This window comes from Gavia stellata, chromosome 24 (assembly GCF_030936135.1).
Source record: "Gavia stellata isolate bGavSte3 chromosome 24, bGavSte3.hap2, whole genome shotgun sequence".
NCBI classification, from domain to species: domain Eukaryota; kingdom Metazoa; phylum Chordata; class Aves; order Gaviiformes; family Gaviidae; genus Gavia; species Gavia stellata.
The window spans coordinates 125,948-152,993 of NC_082617.1; the positions used below are offsets into that span (position 1 = coordinate 125,948).

Sequence of the window (27,046 nt, forward strand, 5' to 3'; positions counted from 1 at the left end):
CATGGACGATGGCTTTTGGGAGCGATGAAGTATTTGATGGTCTTCTCTTCCGCCAGGTCACCCTGTGTTCCAACACCGTGAAGAGATACGAGCTGGCACTGGTGGTGGACGTGGACGGTGTTGGCAAGGAGGTGTTGGCATTGCCTCTCACAGCCAGGTATCACCGCTTCCCTTGCAGCTCATCGTCTCTCCTCGTGCACCCCCCACCAGCACACTGCCTTGAACGCGGTTTTCTGGCTCCATCTCCAAATGAGAAGCGTTGCTTAATGAGCTAGTTCTACCCAGCTAGCTAGGAGAACAGCAGTGCTTTGAAAGCGGCCCATGTTGAGAAGCACCTGTGCTCAACGGACAGGCATGGGGCTGAGCCTTTTTCTAAAGGGAACAGTAATTATATTCATGTTTGGCCTGGCTTTTGGTGCTTGAGGTGTAAGAAATTTCCCAAGGGCTGCCCCTCCTTCTTCCTGCAAGTGGTGGACTTGTGCTGGGTTGCGACCAAAACACAACATTCGTTTGGGACGCAGCGATCAGCCTGCTGAAAGCTGGTGTCTGGTTCAGTTAAGGAAGGCATGTGCAAATGGGGAAGGGGCTTGTGTCAGGACTGGTGAGGGGAAGTAGAGGCAAGGTGTTAGGATGGGGAAAATAGTCCTTGATGTGGAAGGTGAGCTCAGGTTTCTCTGCTTTCCTCTGGTTCTTCTGCGACGTACTGTTCTCAGATTTAAGCCAAAAGCTGTTCTTGCTGCAGCCAGATTCGATGCTGTTGTGCTGCAGTGGGTGTCAGTTTAATTGCAAGAGGCAGAGTCTTCCAGTCAGTGCCTGGGCTGCAATTCCGTAAAAGAAGTGCAAATGGGAGCAGACAGTGTATGGACCCGTGAGGGTCAAGGATCAAGGTGGCTACAGAAGTGGGGAAGGGGTGGCCAGCCACTGCGTGAGGCAGGTGGTGGCTTGTGCCCTCTGCTGCTGGGGTAAATGGCTGAGTTTTCAGGCAGGGCAAGAGAGGTATGGGAGAGGAGGGAGTAATTTTTACTGAGATTCTGGGGTCTTGTGTTCCCCGAGGCTTGGTGAGCCCTGGTCACGGGTGGGAAGGCTCCCCTGGAGCTCATGCCTTGCTGGGAGCGTCAGGAGGGTGCAAGGTGTCTTTGCAAGCCTCCTGGGGCAAAGGTGCCCATCAGACAGCTCTGGGACAGGGCGCAGTGCTCTGCCTGGGCACTTGGCAGCCTCTACAATGCTGAGACTCACGGTTTGCTCCTCCTTTACAAGAGGTTGTTGTATAAAAAGAAATTAAAGGCAATTGATTGCTGTAGGGGTCTTAAACGTCCATTTGACAGTGACACGTGTTACGCGTCATTTCATGCTATTTGGGGAGTAAACAAATTCTACATTCTCTCAGTATCTCCAATTCCCTTTTGGTCATCTCTTTGCCTAGATGCGTCGTTCCTCGGCTGCGAGTGCTCAACCCGGTCGTGACATTTGGACGGTGCTTTCTAAAGTACCCGTATCGGCAGATGCTGACGCTTGAGAACGACAGCAATCTCCCAGGCTGCTACGCAGTTCTTCCTCAGGTTTGGCATCGCATCCACCTCCTTTCCTCCAATGTTGTCAAGGGGTATATTAGGAAAAAAGGAGTTTTGGAGAAGACCTTGCTGGTTTATAGTCAAACCTAAAGGTTTGCTGAGAACAGGAACCTACCTGAATAGAAACTTTAGAAAGCAGTTAAATAGGAACCTGCCTGAATATAAACTTTAGGAAGCAGTTTATAGTCTAGTCTTTGGGGTGCTTTCCCATAGGAGAACTTAGAAGGTCATGAAAGGCTGCTGCAAGGAGGCTGCCAGCACAGGAGCAGGTGTTTGTGCATGCAGCAGCTCTCGGACCCCCTCAGGATGCTAAGCCCATACTAGTCTTGCATCTGTTTTTGTGCCTTTCTGCTTTCTCCTAGGGATTTTTAAAAATGTGTGTGAATTGTCATTGTGGTAGATGTCAAGGAGTTCAGAGTGACCTTTGAGGAAGCTTTAAAGTTGGTTTTGATTCTGTGTGTTATAGGAACACAAGAAGGATGCTCCTGTGTGGTACTCCAGCCCCACGCCATGTGGGATTATCCAGCCTCGCAGCTTGGTGGAGGTCCCGGTTACACTGGAAGCCCAGGTGACGGGAGAGCAGGACACAGTGGCTCGTGTCGCGGTGTTTGGGAGCGAAGGATCCCCGCTGGTGAGTGCTAGGGGAGATGTGTGCCTTTGTGCGACTCATCTTGGTGGGGCATAAAGTGTACAGGGATTCTTCCTGGGAAAACAAGAACTTGTAATATATGGCTGGTGTGGACAAGGAAAGAAGGGATCCGTGGCATGGATTGCTGGGAACCTGAAGCTTTCTGTAACAGAAAGGAAGGCTGACATGTTGAAAGTAGTTGAGGGATTTAAACTTCCATTAAAAGGACTGGAAATGATGCTGCTAAATCCCCTGGATGCCACTGAACCTCTCAGCCCAGGCCCTTGTGGGTGTGCAATGTAATGCAGTCAAGGGGAAGGCCAGGCAACGCAGGCTTTGCAGGGAAATGTGAAGTTTGACAAAAGAGTTGCTCGTAAATATAAGGCATGCTTCCCTTCAAAAGAAGGGTTTCCCCCCACTAGAATTCATGTCTGTTATTCATATAATACCAGGAATACACACAAGCACAAATCAGAGGCAAGTAACTTGCATGATCTGTACTCTGAAGAGCCTGCTTTGCTTCTGACTTGTGCTGGTTGTCACAGGTGTCACTTTGGGAGTGTTAACGAAGTTAGTCTCCAAGTGGGGCTGTGCAGCAGCAGAAGTCAGGGAGGGTGGTTTGGAGCAAGACTGAGCAGGAAGAGGGGTGGGAGCAGGCACAGGGTACAGGGAAGAGAGCTAACAGTGTGGAGGAGGTGTGAAAAAGCAAGCGTGGGAAACCGGGTTTCTTTACCCCCTGATACCGGGAGCTTGTGGCTTTCAGATGGGATGGCTCCAGATCCCACACGTGCTCCAGGCCTTCTGTTTCAGTCTTACCACACTGAAAACTTCAAACCACCCTAGTTATCCCTCAGTCTAGGAGTACCCTTAGAGCTGTCTAATCTTTTTCAACTTTCCCTGTTCTTTTTGATCTTTCCTACCTGCTTCCTGGAGCAGAAGATCCATTTAGTGAGCGTTGGAGAAGGACCAGTTGTCTCCGTGCACCCGAGTAAAATAAATTTTGGCCGTATCCAAGTTTTACAAGATGCTTCCCAAACTCTCCGCCTCTGCAATCAGACTGTCATCCCTGCATCCTTCTGGGCAGAGATGGTAAGTATCTGTGGGGCTCTTTTCCAGCAAAAATGACTGGTCCATAGCAGCCTGTGACTTGACCTTTCTATGCAACATTTCCATATTGCTCCCCGAGGGAGAAAGGGAGATATTCCATCACAACACGGGAAGAGGAGCCTGGCTCTGGGGGCGTTTTTCTCTGGGGAACCCCTCAGTAAAATAGAGAGTTTGCATAGATGTTTGAGCAGAAATGAGTCTGGATCACTTTTACAAGTTGTCCCTTTGTTTTGTGGAAGGTATTTAGCTCTGAGAGTCATGCTTTTGGAGCTCTAGGCGATGAAGGGAACCCTGTGGCCCTTTGCTCCTGAAAGGGCATGGGTTTCCCTGTGGTTTCCCTGTTCCGTCTGCATCTGCTTTGCCTCAACCTCCAGCTGACGACAGAGACTAGGGTGTGAGGTCTGTCCTCCAACTGCTGGTGGTGAGGTGAGTTTCACCCCTACTGGGGGTCACCCCAGCTGGGTTGTTGCCCAAAGATATGCTTGTAAGGGTGGTGTAGCGACGGAGTCTGTGGACTCCGTAGCGTTGCAGAGCATGTCTGGAGACTAGCTGCAGAAGAAGGTTATTTAATTCATGGAGGCTGCCTAGTGTGACAAGCTGCCTAGCAGGAGGAGAGCTTGGCTGCTTCCCTGGCAGGGGGAGCGGGGCTGATGCAGGCGGGAAGGGCTCGGGTGCTGAGGCTGGGTGGGATGTGCTCCCCACTGGAGGGGGGATCGAGGCAGGAAAACAGGGTTTGGAGGGGGTTTGTGCTTCTCTGTGCTAGGTGGGTTGAAGTTCTGGGGCTGGTTAACCCAGGCTGAATTTCCCTCTTGCTGCTTTTGCAGCTTGTTTGCTCTAGTTTCTGTGCCCAGGAGCATCAACATAACCTCAAAGTGGGGGATTCCCAGGGCAGCTTTCTTTGGCTCCACAAAGAAAATCTGCTTTCCATCTCTGCAGAGAGCAAGCCACCTCGGATGGGTGGTACTGGTGTATAAATGATGGGGTTTGCATGCTTGTACCCAAGACTGACCTGCAGAGCTCCGTTTAGGTCCTGCCATCGGGGTGTGATGCCTTCCCTCCCTCCCCTGGGCAGCTTGCAGTGTAGCCAGGGGGCTTGCAGGGGTATATCTGCCTCTCCATTGCCTCAGTGCCCTAACTTATGGGACTGGGCAATAAATCCCATCCTGCTTCCCGGCGATCTCTGCAAATATTGTGCTAATCAATAACTCGAACTGTAATATGAGGTGGTTCAGGGATGGTTTCTTTCCCTGCAGCAAAGATGGCCTCTGCTGTTCCATAGCCCCTCTGCTGACTCCCCAGCATGGAGTTACCCCATGGTGAGCATCTCAGCTTCTGAGGATAGGTGCTGCTATCCTGGAGATGTTCAAGGAGGCAGGTGCTGGGAACCTGCTGGATCAGCCGTTTCAGCAAGGGCTCTTCAGACTCTTCAGGACGGTGATGCTGATCCTGCCTGATGGGAGCAGCACCGTGGCAGGCGAGGTGTGCTCCAGCTCCTCCCTTGCCCTCAGCAGCTGCCTCCTTTGGTGCTGTTTTGTTGCCTCGGTTGAAGTTTTGCCCTTTGCTGCTGCCTTAGGCTGCCTGGCAGTTTATTGATGGGAAGAAGAGGGGACTGAATAATTTTGGAGATAAAATTTGAGATGCAGTCGGGTGTCAGGGTGACCTGCACATGTAGCTCTGAGAGCAGAACTGCCTCCGGCCGTCCCTTAGCCTAGCTGGTGGGTGACCTGGGCATCCTTCATTCATTTGCGCCCCTGAACCCAAGTCTTGTGTTCTCGAAGATGCCAAAGCTGCTGCTTTGATTTCCTGCTTGGAGATTGCCGCAGGACAGCGAGCTGGGATTTCCCTGTTTCCCGTTTGATGGCTAATCTCAAAACCCTGGCTCTTTGCAGTTAGGCTTCTAGATCACGGTCCCCACTCGAAAGAAAGAGCTCTTGATTGAAATTTTCAGAGCAGTGTTGGATCAGCAACACTACAGCATGCTGACTGGCAACTCAACAACCTGAATGAGATTAGATTAAGGGGCAGCAACAGGGCAAATAAAAGGCTGGTGTCTTGTTCAAAACAGAAAAGGGAAATGCTGTAATGCAGATGGCCACCACATGCAAATTGCTGTTCCTGTCAAGTCGAGCTTTCTTCTTGCTTTATGGGAGAAAAGAGCATTATCTGAGCAAGCAGAGATGTTTGTTTTGGAAAACTTCACTTTGGGATAGAGACTTAAGGAATTACCTGGAGTACTCCTCATCGTGCACAGGCTTCCCCGTACCCCTCTTGTGTCTGTCGGATGAGTTGTGGGGAGCAGCACTGAGCATCTCTGCCACCAGAAGGAAGGAAATAAAAAACCCCTCCAAAGCTGTGCCTTGAGATGGGGCTTTTTGGGTTTGTAGTGGAGTGTAGGGACTTCATACCCTAGTCCTTGGTTGGCTTATCCCTGCTTGCCGGGGTAGCTGCAGGGCTGTGACCCTTGGGGCCAGCGTGTCATCCCCTGCTCATCCACTGAATCTTGTGTGTGTCTGACGTACCTTTCCTTGTCAGATTGCTTTCCCAGCTGCCAGGCAGCCCTGTTAGAGCATCCTGTGGATCCCGCAAGGGGAGGATTTGCCTTTTTTGTGGTAAAAAAGACTGGAGGAATAGGTCAACATGAAGGAGCTGCTGCAGCTTAGCTGGGGGCTGATGCGACCTGCTGAAAAAAGTGGCCGTTTCTCCTCCTTGCTGCCGCTGTCATCTTCTTTTCCTGTTTCCCTAAGTGTCTGATTTTTGCTGTATTGACAAGTGCAAAAGAGTTGTATTGATTAATGGCAGCGTTTGCTTTCCCTGCAGAAAGGCAGAGAGAAAAAAGCAGCTTTGTTTGATCGTTTCCTACTTGTTTGTTGTCACTCTGTCTCCTCAGGCATCTTTTATTTGGCTACCAAGAATGACATGTCTCAGCATCACAGAAGGCAGCTGCGTATCACACCTGTGTGATCAGGAAGGAAAAGACAAGGCCTAGGGTGCAATTTTTGTTCATCAGCGGCAGCTTTCTTCTGCCTGCATAACCACCGTGCTGGGTGTGTTATGCGCTACCGCAGGGAGGCAAATGGTGTTTTCCTGGTGCCTTGTAATGAGGGAGGAGAGAGGAAAGCTTTCTTGGGACTTCCCCTTGTAGTGACGGTGCTCTGTTTCCTGATTTTGGGGTCCTGTCTCCTTTGACGGGATCCTTGACCTCCCTAATCCAGAGCCCTGTGCTCCTGATGGAGCTCACTGCCGCGTGGTCTCCAGCAGCGGTCATCCAGCCAGATGTGTTGTCGTCTTCAGGAGAGTGCCTGGGGAGCAGATCCCCTTCCACCTTCCCAGGGATGAGCTGCCCTCAGGTTCAACTGGAGCTGATGTTGCAGAAGAGACCATGTTTTGTTTATTAAAAAAAAAAAAGCTGCTCCTGTTTATCTTCTCACTGGGATTCCCTGGAGAGAATCAAGTGATTTTCAGGCAGCATATAAAGAGTTTTGGTCAAACTTGGTGTAAGCAAGGAGAGAACGTGCAGTTCCCATTCCCATATTTGCTTCTCTCCTCATTTAGTGCAGGTTTTGTTTCGTTTCCTGATTTCATTGCATATTATCTCAAGCTTTTGATGACATTCCCTTTATTAAAGAAATGGTCATATGGAGAGACAGCAAACCAAGGAGATAAACTTAAAACCAGTGCCGATAAAGGATGCTGCTTTAGTGATTCTGTTTCTTGTTCTGGCTGATGCGCGATTTTGTTGTTATCTGAGCGAATTGCGCAGGCTGCGGGGAGGGAAGGCTTTGAAGAGCCTGGAACTGAGTTTATTAGTTTTGCCAGTGCCTGGAATAATTTTGATGCCTTTGGCATGCTCCATCCTGGGATGCAGGCATGCAGACCTGACCTGCAGTCAGCCTAAGGAGTTTTCATAGCTGGGGCACCTCCCCACGCTGCCGGGACCCTGAATGCTCAGCAAGTTACTGCTTCCCTGTCCTCCCGCTAGTCTTACCCTCGTTAGCAGAGGTCGTTTTGGGGGGCTTATTTAAAATGCTTTCCATGACTTTGAAGTGCTGCTTGGTTTTCTGGTGTTCTTTTCCCTTGGGCTGGCTGGTGTCCTGTTAGAGCTCAGTGCCACCAGGCTGACAGATGGAAACTCAAGCTGACTTCACCTGGATCAGGCACTTGGATCATGTCAGGCCTGCAAGCTCATCCTTGCTTTTCATTAAAAAAAGAAGAAAAAAGCCTTTTCTCTTAGAATACTGCGGTGTTTTGGGTGAGTAGTGCCTGTCGTCCCAAACACAGCACTGAACTGTGGGGTGCGTGTGCCACTAACACCGTGATGGACACTTTGAAGCCGTACATCTACATCCCAGTGCATTTCATGCTGGCCAGGGGACATTGCATGCGTTTCTCCTTGTCTGCTGCAAGCTTGCTCCCTGCAACTGTGGTTTTAAATGGACTGGGGGTCCAGCCCCCTCATTGCCCCATCCGTAGCGCAAGGTGCATGAGAAACCAGAGGAGGAGAATGCTTGGGAAGCCCCGGCCATGCCCACAGGGCATGTCTTGCCCTTTCTTTCTGCTTAGTTCTTTACTGCCCTGCTGTAAACACTTAGAGCTGAATGTTTCAAAGCCAAGGACAGTGGGACACCTCGCTGCAGCTGGTGATCAGTGGGGACCGAGTGCTTCAGTCCTTCAGGGGCTGTTGAGAAGCACTGCCTAACTCCTGGGAGAGACGACTTTGGTGTTGGGGTTTTGATCAACCGGTTTTGCAGAGTTATTCTTCAGGCTCTCAGCAGTATCCCCCAGGCACGTGGCTGCCACGGTGGGATTTGAGCAGTCCTGGCTTCCTCTGGCCTTGAGCCTTGATGCAAACCCGGCCACCGTGGTTGGGAAGGCAGGAGAGAGAAAGTAGCTTCCCTTGGTGCGCACTCCAAAAGAGAGACCAAAAGAGGAGGGGGAATAACCTTCTCCTGAGGATGAGCATCTCTTGGGTTGGGCAAAACGGGGTTAATGAAGTGAGTCTGTTAAAGGAGGGTAAACTACAGGTTGTATAAGCTCCTGCATAGTTGCTGTTTGCAGACACCGTAGCTTAGATTTAGGGAAATGAAGCCTTTCTGGTTTTTACCCTCGTATCTTTAGTCCTTCCTTTTCCTGCACCCCTCAAGAGACCAGGGTCCATGGTTTCCATGCTAAGTTAGTGTTTGGCTTGTCTTGCAGGCTGGCAAACGCTCGCGCTGGAGGATTGAACCCAGTAAAGGAGTGATCCCCCCCGAGACCGAGGTGTCTGTGACCATCATCGCAAACTTGGATGACACGGAGAAATTCAGGGACGAGGTGAACCTGTTCATAGAGAACAGCCGTTCCTATGTCATCCCTGTCTGGGCTGTCGGCATCGGCACCACCATTGTCACCGACAAACCCTTTGGTCCGGAGCTCAACTTGGGACGCCACTTCAGGTAGGCTACCTCTCAGCTCCCGCTTCTGCCGTGGGCTCAGCCAGGAGGAGTTTTGCTGTAGTCCTTCAGGCTAGTTCTCCTTCCGTGCTCAAGGTCCTGGCTCTGTTTCACTGAAGCCACAAGAATTCCTTTAGAAGCATTTTATGGCCATTTGAAAGACGTTAGATGCCCTCAAAAGCCACTAAAATGGACACCAGTTGCTAAATTGTCACTGAATTGCCCTTACTTATAATACCTTTATTTCCTCACTTCATCAAATAAAGATACGGAGGAAGAACAGCAGGTCCCCGAAGCCTCCGGCTGGAAAACGCTACATTACGAGTATAAACATATTTCCCTTTGCAATAACATGGCTTGCTTTTTCACTCACTGTGGAGTATCATCTTGCAGCAGCGGAAAACCGTGGAGGTAGCTTGTTAGCAGCTCCTCGACTAAAGTAATGGTGCTGCTTTATTTCCCCTCTGCCTGGGAGTCCTGGAGGAGGAGCAGAATTTGTCTTTGCCCTGTATCATGCCTCAGTTCAGTCGTCATCCCCGGCTCCCCTGCCAGGCTGCTCTTTGTTAGACGTAGTTGCTCTTTCCTCGTTACTCCTGCCTGCTTTCCTCCCTGTCTCCTCTGTCAAGACCGCAGCAGCAGCCCGGGGCACGGGCAAGCGAGGGTGGCTGCAGGCCCAGCTCTGAAAGGGAGAGGAGGAGAGGTCTGCTGAGGTTGGGTGGGATAAATTGAGAGTATTCATTGAAAGAGCTTGGCTGGGAGGAGGGGATTTGTTGATGCTACCGTGTGTGTCTGAAACCAGGCACGTCCTTCTAAACAGGGGAGGAAAATAAGCCTTTGCAAAGTGCTGCTTGCCTTGTGTTGGAGACCTTTTGGGGCGAGAGGCATCATCTTCTCCAGGTGCCTGTTCCTTTCCCTGGCTGCAAAGAGGGTCCACAGTGCTCCGATACCTACATTTTTGGTTAGAAAGAGCAGGTTAATCCTACCTTAAGCATTTAGGATAGATTTTTAGGGACTTAAATATGCATCCACAAGCCATCCGCATCAGCAGGGACGTTGCAGGGAGGTTGGTGATTGCCCAGTGTGTCCTGTGCTCTGTGCAGCCGCAGATTGGCTACACAACACAGGGGACAATGTTGGGGTGGTTCATGTCATTGTGCTCTGCCCCCCTTCACCCGCAGGCTCTGTTTGGAGTTGTTGCCGTTGGTGTCGGCTGCAGAACTGCCACCGAGTGAGCTGTGGTGGGACCCCGGTAACATCTCCGATGAGTTGGGCTTTCCCAGAGCCACAAATTCTGCATCTCCCCAGAGCTGCTCCGAGCTTTCATCCGTTGCTCTCCACAACACACACCATTTCATACTAAACTTGTAAACCTCATTATTTTTTTTTAACAGTCTGTTCCACAGACTTGTTTGTTCTATAGTATATGCTTGTGTGTTTGTATTTAGCTGCTTATGGCAGACATGCATTTTGTAAGCCACACGTTCTGTACCTTTCAAAAAGACAATAACTGTTCCAGGAACTCTTCATTTCCTGGTCATGCTCAGCTTTATAGAGGGTAAAATAATGACTCCAGACTAGCCTGCGGTTAGTGTTTCTTTACCTGAAGGAATCAATTTCCATTGAATATTCATCTGGCTTTATATCTAGCTCTAGTTCTTCATCTCTGGTTGTCGCTCCATTCCCTCAGCAGCCAGAGCTGGTCTTGCTGCTGTGTTCGTATTGGGAAAACCTCTGTTGATCCTGCGTTCTCAGAGTGCATTTGTCTCCCTAAAACACAAACCCAGCTGCACTGTTGAGGCAAAGGGTGATATGTTGGGGGCGATGAGGGTTGGCTGCTCCCTAAGGGATGGGGGGATGAGGGGGATCCCACCAGTGAGGCAAGTGGTGCCCAGGTCACCAGATGAGTCTGTATACCCTGCAGCCTCCCCAATAGCATCTTTGGAGGAAGCCACCTGAGGCAGCAGCTCCCAAGGGGAAGGTGAAATGGCAGCAAAGCTGTTCCTCCCTCCACTTGCAGCCAGGCCAGGCCAGCTCAGTGTCTGATGCAGCGAGACCTGCAGGAAGCCCCTTGGAAAAATACTCTGATTATTAAGCCCCAAAGGCTGGTGATGCTCTGTCTGCAGCAACTGAGATGATGTTTGTATTGGGTCTGGCTGAGATGGAGTTAATTTTCCCCATAGCAGCCCTCATAGTGCTGTGCTTTGTATTGGTAGCTAGAAGGGTGCTGATAAGGCACCGGTGTTTTGGGTACTGCTGAGCAGTGCTCGCACAGCACCAGGGCTGTCTCTCCAACATTCCCCCCTCCCCGCTAGGCTGGGGGTGGGCAAGATCTTGGGAGGGGTCATAGCCAGGACAGCTGACCCAAACTGCCCAAAGGGATGTTCCATCCCATACGACACCTGCTCAGCAATAAAAGCTAAGAGAAAGGAGGAGGAAGGGTGGGCATTCGTTATTACAACATTTGTCTTGTGGAGCAACTGCTAAGCGTACTGAAGCTCTTCTTCCCGGGAAGTGGCTAGACATCACCTGCTGATGGGAAGCAGAGAATAAATATTTTCTTTTCCTTTGCTTCTGTGCACGGCCTTTGCTTTTGCTGTCTTAAACTGCCTTTCTCGTGACCCACGAGTTTTTTTCCATCTTATTTTCTCCCCACCCTGTCCTGCTGAGGAGGGGAGTGATTGAGTGGCTTGGTGGGCACCCGGCATCCAGCCGAGGTCAACCCACCACAATGTTCTTCAAGAAGCTTTTCCTTGCTGTACGCAACCAGAGCAGCTGCTGGATGGTGATAAACTTCGGGGCAACCAAGGTCTGGCTCTTGCTGTAGCTTTGAGCTAGGTCAGCCTTTTTGGAGGTGCCTTTATTGCTGAGTGTGCAGTCGGATAATGCCTTCAGGGTGCTGAAGCTGGGTGATCGCTGGGAAATGGCAGCTCCCGTGACATTTTCCATCTCTGCTTCTCTTCTAGCCTGGACCCCTGCTGCTACCACTTCAAGATGACGAATAAAGGGCGGCGCACCCAGTACCTGTATTGGACAACAGAAGGTTTCAGCCCGTTTCACCGGCATCATCGTCTCCCTGCCATTGGTACCACCAAGGGCAAAGATTCCGCCCAGAACCCCAAACCTGCCTGCCCCGTGTTTAAGCTTCGGCCTCTGAGGATGGAGCTGATGCCGGGCAAGACTGTGGAGATGACCCTGGAAGGCTTCTCCAGCACTCCGCAGGTGAGGTCCCCCATGAGGGCTGAGCCTTTCCCATCAGATCACATCCACTGGGAGTTCTTTTGCAGCCCCTTGACATTTGCCTGCGAAAATGAGCAAGAACTTTCCAGAAACTGTTTCAATGCCACAAGTTACCACGGCAGCATCAGTTGCTTTTCTTGCTGGCCACCTTTTTTGTGTTTCTAGAGCTACCATAAACCCAACTTGCTGACACCAAAATGGGGTCTGAAGGAAGTATTGCTACTTCAGGGGCCAAGGGCAGGTTATAAGGTGTCATGTGCTGAGGCAGAAAGGAAGGGCAGGGGAAATAAGTTCTACTTACACTAGGGGCACAGGCAGAAAGTGGATTAAAAAATGCAAGGTCATCTATCTGGGGGAAGCAGTGAGCAAAACAAACCACCTGTGAAGGGAGGGAGTGTCTGGGAGCAGCATCATTTTTCCTCTGTAGACAAACGTAAGCAGAGGGCTTGTCTAGCACTGAGTCCTGGAGGAGAAAAAACCGAACAGGGTGTGTCAGCTCTAATGATCATTCCCCATGTGGGAGCCTCTTCCCAGGGATCATTATAATTGACAGCAGTCAAAGCCCAGACCCTGGGAGTGGTCTTTCCACCTTACTTGGGGTCTTGGGAACTTAATTCTCTTCAGGTTGGCCAGAAGCCCAACTGCCTGCACTGCACGTGCAGCACAGATGATTTTGGAGGCTGTAGACTCCGAGGAGTTGTTGGGTTGTGGTGTTGTACCAGAGGGAAGAATGAGAAATGACGGGAGGAATTTGGGAAAGTGAAACCATGAGAAATCAGGAAAAAGTCTTGAACATAAGAGCATCCAGCTTCAGCAGAGGGTTTTCATGTGGAGTGCAAGACATCTCTTTCCTAGGGAGATTTCTTTTCAAAGCAGCTCTAGGAGGGCACAGTACAGCCTAGGAATGAGTGATCCCCTCTTTACCTGAAGGCAGGCTGGCTATTTGGGTTTTTGCCATGTATCCTTTCCACTAAGCTTCCAAGGGAGGGTTTGCTGGCGTTGGCCCTTCTACCACTTGTTTCCCTTAATATAGTTATATATGTTTTTAATCAGTTCCTACAGCTTTCTGTAAGGATTATGCTTAGCGATGGGGCACATCAAAACAAGCATCATTTGGGGCAGGGATTATTACGATTGTAGACAGCACGTGACTCAAGTGCCTTTTGTGGATGTTGGGGTGTAGCGGTATGGATGTTTGAGTGCAGCATAAATAGGGTGTAGCATAGAAAGAGAGGGGGCTGTTGAGGAGACGAGTGACTGTCACTTTAGGGCAGTAATACCTGTTGATGGTTGATGGCCAAGATCCCATGGCACAGTTTTTATCCAGGCTATCAAAATCCTTTATGTCCACGGTCGGGTGGCTAGCAAATGCAGGGTGTTTTCTGGACGCCCTGCTAGCACCCGCTGGGTGACGTGTGACTCTTGCATGCAGGTAGTGAAGGAGCGGCTGCTGTGTCACGCCATGGTGGGGAGCAAGGCAGGGAAGGCACAGATCATGCAAGTGGATGTCACCTGTGAGTTTGTTGCTCCCATTCTGCAAATATCCTCCAGAGAAATCACTTTCCGGGTGGAGAAGGTAAGTCTGCGGATTGCATGCTGGCATTGAATAGCTTGGCTGATGACTGAGAGCCCGTGGGGTGTGTGTGCTTGTGTTCAAAGGGGGAAGTTAAATATCTTGTCCGAGTCCTCAGGGCTTTGACTATTGATTTGAGCAGGACCAAGCTTTTGCCATTAACACCAAGATCATTATTTCGCTCCTCTGGGCTTGGGGACAGTCTCACCAGCCGTATTCGGCCTTTCTTGATGTGGATACAGAATTGAGCTGCTGAGCCAAGGGCAGAGGGTGAGATGTGTGGGACCCACGAGAACAGCGTGGGCTTTGCGCAGCCCCCTCGTGTGCTGGGGCTGCAGGTGGGAGAGCAGAGAGCTGCAGCTGAGTGATGCTAAACCTGCTCCTCACCCCTCCTGAGGTGCTTTGTAAAGTAAGTGAGGACGTTTTCAGGGATGGGACTGGTTTTTAACTTCACCGAAGTAAAACTGAGATTACAGCTGCTCTGCTGAGGGGGATTGTGGCCACTTGTAGAGAGACACCAGTTTCTGTACTCAGTATAAAGGGAGGTTTTTGAGGATCCTCCTTCAAGGCACAGTGAAGTCTGAACACTGATCTTGTAGGGGAGCTGAGAAAAACTGAGAGAGCTGTCAGCTCCTCAGGCTGATGAGGGAAAACTGTCATGTCTTGTCTCTCTTTGCCTTCTCTGCTCTTGGTATGCTCTTTGCATTTCCCCAAGCCTCACTTTCTTCAAAGGACCCGCAGATGTCCTTCAGCTGCAGTGACGGTAATATCAACACAAAGCAGGAGCCCTCTAGTCTCTGGATCCTGACTCCTGCATCATCTTTCCCTCTCCCGTGAGGTGTCTGAAAAAGAGAAGATACTTCATTATTTAGGTTCTGTGTTTTCAGGTCTCTCCTCTGGTTCCCAGGCTTCCAGAGAAGCACAAAACCCTGTGAGCAGGGAGTTCAGATTTAATTAGAAGCTTTTCAGCTCTGCCTGATGTCTGCCTGTGGTCTGCTTGATGCCACATGCTCTGATTTATCGAGTACTACGAAGCTGCAGCTGATTGATGTCAATACACCCCAAAGTAGTTTCCCAAAGCCTGTCTAGTTTATATAAACCACGCAGAGACAAAAGCTCTGGGTTCACTTTCTCTTTTGATCTTGTTCAAGCAGCTGCCTCCTCTCGGGGTCCTATCCCCCCATCTGTACGTGAGACTGTTTCCCTGTCCCCCGGGGGATGCCGTAGTTTTTAAACATGAAAAGCATCTGATCTACTTCAAGGAAACCTTTCTAGAAGGGTAGAAGTGAATAAAAATAGTAAATAGAGATGTATGCTCTTTTGGGGTTGAAAACCTTGAAATGCATCAGAAAAGGGAAGGAGGTCCGTGGCCGCTTCAGGTTGTTTTTTTTCCTTGTCTCCTGTTTCTGTAGCAACCCAGTGATGTCCTAACTCTTCAGTACCAGCCTCTTTCATTAAAAAACATGTCCTCCCTGCCACTCAGTGTTGTCCTGGCCTTGGAGCAACCCTTCGTGATCTGCGATGCGGACCGGCAGCCCCTCCCCGCAGATGTTCAGGTGAGCAGCCGTGGACCTTCATGCTGGTGGGGTTTGAAGAGGGAGGAGTGTGGTGGTGCATTTCTGTTGGGAGGTCCTCTGGTAGAGAGGTTTATTCTTTAGAATCAGCAGTAGACTGGCCTGAACTAAATCAGATTTGAAACGAGTTGCTGAAGGAAACGAAATATCATCTGAATTGGGGAAATGCGTCCTGGCTCTAAGCCATGAGGAGAGGGGAGCGTGCAACTAGGTCTGGGCACGCCATGTAGTAAAGGTGTCTCCTGGAAACCATCCTAGCTCTCCAGCAGCCATCCTTGGATAACCTCAAGAGCAGCTTGCTCCCTTCAAGGGCAGCCCTGCTTTCAGGAAGGCTGAGGATGCTCCTCCATCCACTCCCTGGCACCTGCCCCATTGTTGGTGGAAGGTGTTGGGTATGGACTCTGCTAAACGTGTTGTGGTAGGCACGGCCACCATTTCTGTGCCGTGCCAGTGACTAGCACCTGCAAGGGTGAGGCTGCAATGCCGTTGCACTTGTGCTGTGAGGAAAAAGATGTTCCTCTAGAGTTGGGGCAAAAGGCCCTGGCTTGCCAGAGTGCTGGTTTGGTTATGTATTCAGCGTATAGCTTCTGTGGGTCCAGAATTCAGGAGGACAATCTTTCTTTCCCTCTTGTATGGATGCAGAGCCCAGAGGCATGAGCGTGAGATAGTCTCAGACCAGAGTGTTGTGGTGCTTGCGGGCAGGCGCACACTGTAAAGAAAAGGAAGGATGAACTGAGAAGGCCACGTTGGGGTCACACGTTGAATATTTACATTTTCATGCCATCAGACCTTGGGACTTCATCACACTGGTGCTTAATACTCTTCATCTCCTTGCAGCCCATGAAGCTGGAGATAGGAGAGGAACTTCATCTCTCCATCAGATTTAACCCTGCTTATGAAGAGGGTTTGAATATCTGGGTAGCAGAGAAGGCTCTGAAGATACGCTTTCTCGAGCACCCTCAGGAGGAGCAGGTCACCGTTCGGGGAGAAGTCTACTTCCCCAATCTCCATTTCCCGACCATGGCCGTGGACTTTGGGTGCCTCTTGAATGACACCGAAGCTGTGCGTTATGTCAGGATGACAAACTGCAGCCCACTTCCTGTCCGGTACCACTGGTCATTCCTGATGGACAGCCACGTGAACCAGATGAGGTATGTGCGCCTCTACCCTCTCCTTGAAGCTCTTCTTCCCGGTGTCCTGTTTGTACTTTGCAAAGACCAAGCTGTTTGCCTGGCATCCGACAAATTGCTTTCAACTTTCCCTTGTGGAAAGAACACCTACCAGCTGTGGTCAGGCTAGATGCGCAGGGAATAGGTGATCTCCACCAGTTTGATGCTGGGAAAGAGGCAGCATTCTCCAGGAAAGCTGGTGTGGAAAGCTGCTTTCTCAGACCTTCGTGGCCTGAGGCAATTACCACCTTGGTGAAGTGAGTTTTCATCTGCTCAACTGCACGTTACATTCGCCAAACAGCTCTTTAGTGTCTTCCAGCGAAATGGCAGGTTCTGCTGCAGCTTCGGGTACAGCTGTAGGTGTTGGTGGGAGGACTTGTCTGAACATCCCCTGGGAGCAGGGCCACCCAGCACTGGTCTGTGGTTTCCAAGCCAATCGTGCAGTCCTGCTGGAGCAGATCTATAAACACATTTCTAGCAGTTCCTCCTGCTGTGGCCTCTCTACGTAGTACAAAAGTCTAGTCTGGGCAGTTTTGATTACAGTAGCAAATGGGTTTTCCATAATGCCTTAGGAAACCGAGCAAAGTTAGCCAGTGTGCATTGAAGTGCTGCTATTACAAATACCGGAGATCCTCAATAAACAGTTTTGTTTAGGGCATTGGGATCTGTCTCAGAGGAGACAACCTACTGGGAAGTGGAAATTAGCTATGGCTATGAGGAGGGCTTGGGGGAGAAGACCTGGGCATTGGGGTAGCCCATTCACAGCTGGGTCTTGGCAAGCAACAACAAGAAGTCTTTAGTGTGGCCCTTCCTGATGCACGGCACCTTCAAGAACAGACCCTAAAATGCAGAGGAAAGTCTGCAAAAGCAGGTGGAGAGAGGTGGGCAGGGGAAGAGGAGCAGGGCTGTAAGCTCTGCTTGGAGGCCCCTGTCATCTCCTGGTAAATGAGATTAGGGTTTAATTACCAGCTAAAGGGAAAATCTAATTTTGATGATAGAACAATGCATGTATTTTATAGTAAGAGAAACAAACTTATTACAGCAAAGCCTGTGTGGAATTAATTTCCTCTGGAGCCACTTGTTGGCCGATTGCCTGTTTATCTTGACTCTTCTTTTTTTAGAACCAGTTTAGGTTTTTGGAAATGTAAATGCTGAATCAGTTTTCAGCTTTTAATTACCCCGGTCTCCACCTAAAAAGGCTTTGCTGGACCTGAGCCTGCAGGTGCTCATTCTTCCAGTGGACGCAGAGTCACCCAGCTCTGCTGAGTCGGTAGCAGCTGAGGGTCCGGAGCATCTGGCAGGATAGCAGCCTCGTCTCCAAAGGGTTTGGCATAGCCCCTTTGCTGGCTCGTTAGCACTGTGGATGTTACAACAGCTCCCTTTCCTGCTCTGCATTTTAATTAAGCAGTAATGTACTCTCTCTGGGTCCCTCAGCAGACACCATGTGATCCTCTGTGGCAGAGCTGGAAATGAAGACTGTCTCCAAGCTATTCACACCTCAAATTGCTCATGAAGAGCCCTGCAGAAGGGCAACATGTCAGATGTTATTTCTGGTCCACATTAAGCACTGTTGGTATTCTAAATTGTCCGATCAAGGTCACTCAGTCTGACACTGAGGGAATCAAACACGAGGTCCCATGAAGGTGAGATCAATAGAATTTAACCGTCCATACATCTAACCTTGCTGGAGCCGATCATCAGAGACTCCCAGCGTCAATCAGACACACACACACATTTATTTTGGCCAGGAGAGAAAAGTGTTGTTTCTCTGCCTGCAGAAGATGCTGTGTGCTTAGATCTCTTTTCTTTTTTCTTCTAATTGTTCAACCCATTTTTTCCTCCTTACTCTTCAGTCACTGCTGCGACTTTGAGCAGAGCAATCATAGAAGCAGCAGAGTCCAACCGTTGCTGTGTGGCTGGACATGCCCAACTCACACCAACCCATGCCCCTTCTCTGACACTGCTGAGCCATAAATCTCTCCTGGTTACTCTTCTTCTCTGTGGTTAGAGACAGAGTGAGAATAGGCTCTCCTTATCTCTTGGACCTTTGATAGCTCAAAGCTGAGTTAAGCCTTTGCACCCAGATGTTTTCTGCAGTGTTGGAAAGGATCTCCAGAATGGCCCAGCAGGAGATAATAGATCTGGAGTCAATTTCAAACATTCCATCATCTTTCTTATCTTAAAGGTTTCTTCTTGAAAGACAGATTTGTCCCCCTTTCTAAGGGCAGTACCCAGCTCCTCAGCTTTGTTTGGGATTCCCATCAAAAGGAAGACATTAAATCCAAGGGATATACAAGGATTTTCTTAGAGACCTGTGACAAAGGCTGCCAAAGGCTCACCCCCAAACTTAGCTGTTCTCTAGAGTTTTTATCCTTTATTAAGGATCCATGTCTTGTCATTTCCTGTGAGCATTGCTGTTCCTGCATCACCTCTTTGTCCCCTTCACGCGAGCCATGTTCCCTCCCTGGGATAGAGCTAACACACGCCTTGCGCTCCGTGTGCCAGGATGGATCAGCAGGGGCTCTGCACATTCGTGGCACATGTCAGGCCCCCTCCATGTGTTGATCTGACGTCTCTGGAGAGTGGGAGAGTCTTGGCTACAAATCCAGCCTAATGAATTGCCAGGAGATTCTTTGGGGAAAGGGATTGTTGGGCTAAACATGTAGAAGATGACTCTTTCCTGTCCGTCCAGGATTTTTCAGCCAATTTGTTTTGAACAAACCAGCAGTCTTTCTCCACCCAAGTGGATCTTCCTATAGCATTAGTAATTCCTCATGCCTCTGCCCTCTCTCCGTCCATGTCCCCTGGCAGGTTGCACTGCAGGGACCCTGCGAGCCAGATCCCAGCCTTGTTACTGACAAAAACCCCCACAACCCCAAGTCTGTGTTATACTTGATGAGTTTTTTTGCTTTGTTGTTGGTTTTATAAGAAGGAAGAAATGGAAAACGTAGAGAGTGAGAAACAGTGCAAGGCAAAAATCTGACAGCAGTGCTCTGTCAGCCACCGGAGGGGAGAGGTAGCAACATGAGCAGCGAGAATATACATCCAAAATGCCTATGTCCACCATGCCCCTGATGGCAGGGAGTCTGGGATGGGTGACAGTAGAGCATCCCCCCTTCTCACCCCGCAGTGCTATCAGCTCCTTGGGGCAGTATGTTTTGGGCTTTGGTAGCCCTATGGGTGCTCTTTCTCCTGCTTCAATCCCATGGGTAACTCAGAAAAGGAGGACTGAGTCGTGATGGAAATGTGCTGCTGAAGGTGTCCTTCAGCTGCGTGTGGTTTGGCAGCAGCCGAGGAGCGGTTTGCTCGGTGTAACAGAGAAGTGGCCTCTTATTTTTTGGAGACGGAGTCTCTTGGAGCAAGGGCTGGATGCCAGGCAGGCTTTACTTCTGGGGTGGCAGTCCGGCTGCCGTGAACGGCTTACGGAGAGGCTCTGTACTCATGGACAGAGGCACTGGGGAGCTGAAGCAAGGGAGACTTGGGGAAATTTGCGACCTGTTCCCCTCCGGAAAGGTTAAAAAGTAAATACAGTGAGTGCCAAGGAGGGGTTTGGAGCCAGGAGTGAGTGAGCATATGTTGTTACCAAGTCTGTATTAGAGACATAAACCCGTATACTAGGTGTGGTACAGTGATGCTTTATCAGAACAAAGGTTGGAGGGTGATGATTTCCTATTTGAAATGTGTCTGTAAACTTGCTTCTTCTCTACGTTCACCTTCAGCATGGTGACCCTCACCATGTCCCCTCCAGCTCTGTGCCTTCCAGCACGACACTGCTTTTTCCCAGCTCATTTGCTGGGAAGCTGCAGGTTTGAGACAGCTTCTGCTGCCCCGGGGCTTCTGACCAACGGTTTCAGTGTTGAGCACCTGGAGGACTTTTACCTGGGCCATGGTGACGGAGGTTGGAGCCCAGAACGGCTGCGTGGGAATCACTTCAAGTATTACACTTGGGTTTTCTGAGGCTCAGCCTCCTCCTTTGTATGAGCGTGACAGACCCCGAGAGCTTTCCTTTGCCCTGGCAGATGGGGGAGCAGCCCCAGGGTGTTGGAGGCGTGGATTTAGGGCAAGGGAGGTGAAGGAGAACCCATTGCTTGGGTGAAAAGCGCTGCACATCCCCCCTGAGGTGCTGTCAGGCAGCTGATTCTCTCCCTGGCTTTGTCCTGTGCCATCAGGACAAAGCTTGGGAGATGTCCATGTGTCATCCACGCCCTGAGTGGGCTGAGGTTGGACGGGCGTTGCCTTCTGGTTTTACAGCTGGCCGGCAAATGCTGGCTGGAAGGTGACTTCTTGCTCTGCCAGCGATGTTCAGCTAGGGAACCTGGGGAGCAGCCGACTTCTCTCTTTGCTTTCTGAACGTCTTCATTACCCAAGGCACACAGTGGGAACCCAAGGTACGTTTGCACTGCAAACAGCATCCCTCTCCCTATAAATGCCATTACGCCCGTGCTGCCTGGATGGCTCATGCTTTAATTGCTGCTGGGCTGCTGCTCAAGGCCCCGTCTCCGCAGAGCTTTACTGTTTATGAAACAAAATGTTGATTTTTCCAGACCTCGTTTCTCTTAATCTCTCCAGCTGTTTCTCACCCATTACACTTTTCCTACATCCTGCAAGCTCTGCATCACGCAGCTTTCCTTAAGGGAAAACCCGTCTGAACCCACTGGCATCACTCTGCCCAAGAGTGTCATTTCTAGTATTGCTGTGCTCTTTGCTGGTGCATCCCTGTCTTCACAGGGGAGCTGAGAAATCTTTACGCTCTTAGGAGTGGGAGCTCAAGCCAAATTTGAATCCCTGTGTCAAATCTTCACATGTTTTTGGGTATAAATCTGCACTGGGGATTTTTGTGCTGATTCCTTCTAGTCCAAGGTGCTTGCTAGCAGACAGGTGATGGAGAGCTCAGCTCCCTGCCAGTCCCATCATCCGCCCGGAGCTGGCTGCTGCCGAGACAGGGATTTACATCAAAAACCCTTCCAGAGAACGGGGATTTTGTCCTGTGTGAGGCTGGACTCTGCCAGGACAGTGAAGCTGATGCTCCTCCTTCTGTACAGCCCCTCTTTCCCCTCGAGAGGCTAATACTGGGATGGTGGATGGACAGCAAGGGTTTTGGGTTGGCTTCAGATCCCTTGCGGCTTACTGGCTGGTTTAAGGCAGACGAGGAGAGTACCAGTCAGGGAGATATTTCCCAAGACATCATCACGCATTTCTTTTTCAGAAAGGGTGGGATCTGCCCGGCATGTGCCAGTGCTGTTTTCCTGTTGTATCACTGAGGAGGCAGGAGGTTGTCCCAGCGTGGAGTAGAAGCAATGCTTGCTGTTCCTCTAAAAGTCAGTTGGCCAAAGCCAGTGTTGTGGTCCCCAATGGCTTCTTTGCCAATGGTTTCTTTGGCCACAGCCACCAGCTCCATGTGCTGTAGGTGAGGAGCCATTCCGTGGTGCGATAAAATGACACTGTTAAAAAAGAAAAAATCATCTCTCATCCAGCTGGCCCATCTCTTCATCCCTGAAAATAGCCACAGTGTGAAGAACCACCATTCCTGCTGCCCTCGTAGCTGCCAGGAGCATTGATTCACAGAATCATAGAATATCTCAGGTTGGAAGGGATCTATAAGGTTTATTGAGTCCAACTCCCTTCTCCTCGCAGGACTATCTAAAACGAAACCATATGCCCAAGAACATTGCCCAGATGATCCTTGAACTCTGACAGATTGCCGTGCTGCTCGCAGAAGCAGGTGGATTGTCTTTGCCCACTCAACAAACAAGTAGCAATTGGGTTACGAGAGTATGGCCCCTGTGTTCAAACAGCCCAGGTGAGGACTTTGGGATGTTGAGGAGGTATCACCATAAATCTACACCTCCTGACTCAGAGAGGGAGGCAGGCAGGGGCAAAGTGGGGGGAACCCTTTAGCTCTCTACAGCACTGCAGCTTGGGGAGGACTTCAGCTCACAGGGAGATTTCATGGGGCTCTGCAAAGGAGCTGGAGTTGTTATTAACAACTCTCAGGAGTTGTTATTAACCCGCAGTATTTATCAGAAGCACTCTAAGAGCCGCAGTTTCATTTCCTCGCTAGGATGGCTCACAGGTAGCAGTTTTGGGACAGCCGCTGTGATGATGGCCAGGCTCATGCGCTGAACTGGTGCGTGGCCTGGTGCGTAGCTGGAGGGCTTCTAGGTGCTCCTGGCCCTGGATATTTGTACTCCCATGCTGCAGGCATGTCCCTGCTCACCCAGGAGAAGTAGTGTTCAGTTGCAGGCTGCCCAGAGGCACTGCTGTTGCAGCTGAGCTCAATTTATTTCATCCTTATGTAGATGCCCAAGTTAGTGGCTGCTGGAGGTGTTGAGCAGTTTGGTCACCCATCGGTGCACCCCAACACATATTAAGGTGCCTCGGATGAGAGGAGCGAAGGTTGTGCAGATGGGCCTGGAGATGGGTGATGCTCTGCAGGGGCAAGCGAACGCCTTCGTCCCCTCCAGTCCTGGTTTGTTCTTCCACGCAGACAGTGCCGCGGTCGTCTTTGGGGTCCCCCATGGGGTCCCAGCAGGAGGCAGAGGGAGGGCTGGGGAGGGGTGAGAGCACCACTGCTCAACGGTCCCTGTTTGGGGAAGGTCGCCTGGGCCAAGCCTTGTTCTTGCATGTGGTTGCAGGAAGGACAAGTCAGGTGAGACCTCCTGGGGGTTGTGAAGAGCAGAGCCTCTAATCCAGAAAAGAAAAGCAGCCTTAAATAATAAGCTACAAAGCTAAGGAGAAATATTCATTTGGGAGCATGTCAGTAAAGGCACCAAATTCCCAGCTGGGAAGGAAGCATCCAGACTGCTGTAAAAAAATCTGCCTTGTTTGCCTATGGGGAACACTTGCAAATAGGCACAGTGACAGGCAGGCATGGTTCGAGTGTGTGGCATTAGAAATAGGAGCAGAGTTCCTGTGCGATTTAAAACGGGGAATATAATCTGAGTCACCTGGGAACGTTTGAAAAAGTTATACCATCTACTTTTTCCTGAGAGATGTTGGTCAAACCATAAACTCAGCTCTGTTTGTAAAACGAGCCGTTGAACTGCTTTGTGAATCATTTGCCAAATTGGTCCTCAACCGGTTTGCGTTTATAAACTGCTGGGGAGGTAACCACGCTGTCAGTAAGTGCCACGTCGGTTCCAACCTTCTTTCAGCAGAGCTGCTGCCCTTTTAGCGCGAGGTGCTGTTGGAGCCGTTGTTTTGCAACCGGGGAATACCTGTGGCACAGCAGGGAGCTGAATGTTGTCATCGGCGTTTGCTGTGTATTGATTAAAAATGACCAGAGCTTCCTTCCCCAAAGCACTAATCGCTGCTGCTTTGGCACTCATCAGGGATCAATGGGCTGCTTAATTGCGAGTCTCTGCCTGGAATTGCTCAACGTGTCTTTCCACGTTGCCTTGCGCGTGCGAGGGTGTCCCACGCTGGGCTTCGTGGGTGCCCCGAGCGGTGCTGGGCTCTGTCCGGTCAGGGCACAGCAGGCTGCGGGCTCCACCCCTGCTCCTGCCTGATCACACTTTGAGAAAGCCACCAGCATCGCTGCTTGCTCGTAGTGACCTACGGCTGCGGGTAATTATCAGGGGAAATATTCAGGATAAAGGTGTAGTAGAGCTGCAAAATTTCTTGCTTTGGCCCTCTGGGTGAGGAAGGCATGGTCCGTGGTGGTGGGTGCTTTCAGGAGAGCACCGGTGGGTCTGTACTGGCTTATCGCGGTCCAGATCTGCCCCTTTGCATCTCAGCCTCACCTTTTTGCACAGTTTGTGTCTCTTCCTTTCCTGCTGCGCTTTTTACCTCCCTACAAGCCTCTGTCCTCTTCCATTTCTCCTTGCAGCCAGTTGCCAGCTGCCTGCACAGCCGCTATAGCAGCATCGTCCCTGGGCAGCCCCAAGCGTTGTCCTGCTCCATCCTGGTTTCGGAGCTGCTGGGTCAGACCCATCACTGAGCTCACACCACCAGTGCCCACCCAGGGGCTGCATCCTGCCAAGGGGCCGCTGGTGCAGGCTCCCCTCCCTCCCGCTGCAGGTTCGTGACCAAAGTTATGTTCTTTTCCAGGTTTAGCCCTCCAGCACCTAAATTTTTCATCAAAGCCCAACCACCAAGGAAGGAGGAAGGCCAGTTGGAGCGTTCAGCGTCTGCAGAGAGCAGCTCCAGGGACGGGGGTGCGGAGGAGCCGGCCAAAGCCCTGGCAGCAGCAGGGGATCCTGCCCAGGAGCCAGCAGTTGCAGAGGACTCCCTGGAAGCAAAGGTAGATTTTCTTCTGCACCTACCACCTGCGTTGCCTCCCCCAGCTTGCCACCAAAAAGCCGTGCTCGTGCCAACCTCCCTTTTTGCTGCCCTGCTGCCACATGCCCTGAGAGCGGGCTGGGCATCAGGGCCAGCGGCTGGACACGGGGCTTCTGGGGAGGGAGAAATAGGATAGTTTTGCTTGGAGAAGGCCACTCAGATTCTCCTGACTCACTTTGGGTTTGGGGTTGTTTTTTTGTTGTTTTTGTTTGGTTTGGGGTTTTTTTGTTTACAACATCAAAGGAGGCTTTTATCTGCATCATGATGTGAGGGCTTCCAGTTTCCTTTCCGTCTCAAGCTGTACCAAGTACTGATCTGCATGTAGCACCTTCTCAAGCCCAGCTGGAGCCACCCGCTTTCACGCTTCTGCCTTCCCCCAAGAGCCGGTGTTGCAGTGATGGCCGCAGAGACAACTTTTTATAAAAAGAAGGCTTTGCAGACAAAGTTGCTTTTGATGTGCTGACCTTCCTGGTGAAGCTCGCTGCTTTGGAGCTTGACCTTGGTACTAGTAGGAGCTGGCACTTTGTTGAGAAAAGGGTGTAAGAGAGCCCGAGAGGCTCTGAAAGAGCCAGTGTTGACATGAAGTTCAAGGAGGGGAGCTGCACCTGCTTACATTCAAATATCAGCAGTTTTGATGTTGTAACTCTGCACATTTTTTCTGAATCAGGAGAAATGATAGCCTGTAGATGTAAAGAATAGTGTGGCTGAATGTTTTTGGATAGAAGCATGAAATCATCTTTATTTCCTGCTTTGTTGCCATGTATGCCCAGAAAGTAAACCAGGGAAATACAAGTGGACCTGTCTAAGTAGGATCCAAAGTTGCTTCAAAGGATTCTTCTGGATTCAAAGGATGCTTCTAGATTGCAGTTTGGTCTTCTGCTTGTGTCACTCTCTCAAGGCAATCTCCATATAACCTCCGTGGGGAGGTGGGAGACCACAGGCCTAGGAAAGATGTGGGTTAGCATCTTTGGGAATATACGCTTGGCAAAGCTTTGCTAAGTTTGAAAATGTGGAGACAGTAGAAAGAGCATTGAGATGAGAGGAAACTCTTCCCTCCCCAGTGCTTTATCTACTGGGGAGATGGAGCCTCTGACTAGGTCCAAGGATGTCCTGTAAATAGTCTTGCAGATTCTGCTGAAGTCAAGGCCACAGCACAAAGCACTTCTTGACATTAGTGAACAAGGGGGTGATCTTAAACTTGAAGAGCAGTCACAAAGCCCTCTTTTATAAATAGGGGTCAGAAGCCCAGGGATGAGGTTCCTCTTGAGAGACGGAGCCTTTGAGGTTCAATACCAGCTCTCGGCTGCTGCAAGACAGAAAAACATCTCAGCTGCCTTCTTCAGGAAGGCGCTGTTGGAGAAGAATGACCGAGCAGAGATCCTCAGCTCTCCAGCACTGATGAGTGCGTGAGATGAAACATAAGCACCATCTGAAACAGGATAGTTGTGCTGAGCACTTTCTAAGTCCTTATTTTCCTGTTTTTAATACGTCTCACTTGCAGTTGTGTTCCTCTTTTTGTCACAGAAAACCAAACTTGTCCCGGCATGGGGTTCTCGGTGTGTTCCTCGGGCAGGAGTGAGCAAAGCCGGGCTGGCACAAGGGTGCAAAGTACCCTTGAGGTCTCTGCCAGGACTCAGTGTGGGGCGCACGCAGCTTCCTCATGCCAGCTTGCGTGTAGGAAGTGCAGATGGAGCCCGTGTCTCATCTGTGGGTGGGCTTGGACCCATGCTCAACTGATGGCATGGGCATACCCCTGCTTGATTTGCGCCCAGGTCCCATCTCAGCTGCTCCTGGCTTGGTGAGGTGGTGGAGCCTGCAGCAGAGTGGTCTCACCCAGCCTGCTTTCTGCAGCTCATGGTGCTTGTTTTCCAGTTGCTACCGTCCACTGCTGCGGAGCTGGAAGGCGCTGCAGAGATGGAGGGTGCTGCAGAGACTCAGAGCCTGGTGAAGATCAAGGAGTTGATGCCATTCATGGAGGCAGAGCCCCTCGCCTTGGGAGTGGAGGAGGTAAATGGGAATCTGACTTGCTTATGTAGCCCTCGCTCCCACTGGTGGCCCTCAGCTGCTCACAGAGTGGTGTCACAGCCCTCCCAGCACGTCGCACAGCACTGCTGAATCAACCGGTCATTGGAGAAGCCGTGCAGGACATGTCGTAGGGTTGGCCAAGGACGTTACCTGTGCGGCACCTATGGAGGGCATTATTCATCCTGCTGTTACTAATCAAGTGGTCGATAGGAAATTTTTGCAGTAAATTTTGCTGTGGCATCTTGAGAGAGCAGCATGCAAATGGGCGAGAGAGAGAGAAGAGACCTGCCAAGTTACTTTGATGTAGTGTATTAATGAATGTATTAATTGGTGAGTATGGGAGATTTTTCCCATGGTTTCTCCACTGGAAAGTGTCATGGATGCAGGATGAGATGAGGATGATTTTGCCTGTGTTTGAGGAGCAGGCCTCTCCAGTCATGTCTGCCCTTTGCT

At 50.6% G+C, this 27,046-nt stretch overlaps 1 protein-coding gene across 1 annotated transcript in view; it reads left to right on the forward strand.

Moving 5' to 3' along the window:
• LOC132319070 (hydrocephalus-inducing protein homolog) overlaps window positions 1-13,436 on the forward strand; it is a 46,564-nt gene extending 33,128 nt beyond the window's left edge. Inside the window, exons 14-20 of the mRNA XM_059828806.1 lie at window positions 57-157; window positions 1,424-1,559; window positions 2,038-2,202; window positions 3,136-3,288; window positions 8,500-8,738; window positions 11,699-11,954; window positions 13,409-13,436. Coding sequence (XP_059684789.1) covers window positions 57-157; window positions 1,424-1,559; window positions 2,038-2,202; window positions 3,136-3,288; window positions 8,500-8,738; window positions 11,699-11,954; window positions 13,409-13,411 — 1,053 coding nt within the window. The 3' untranslated portion in view covers window positions 13,412-13,436. The remainder of the gene's footprint in view (window positions 1-56; window positions 158-1,423; window positions 1,560-2,037; window positions 2,203-3,135; window positions 3,289-8,499; window positions 8,739-11,698; window positions 11,955-13,408) is intronic.
• Window positions 13,437-27,046: the final 13,610 nt, after the last annotated feature.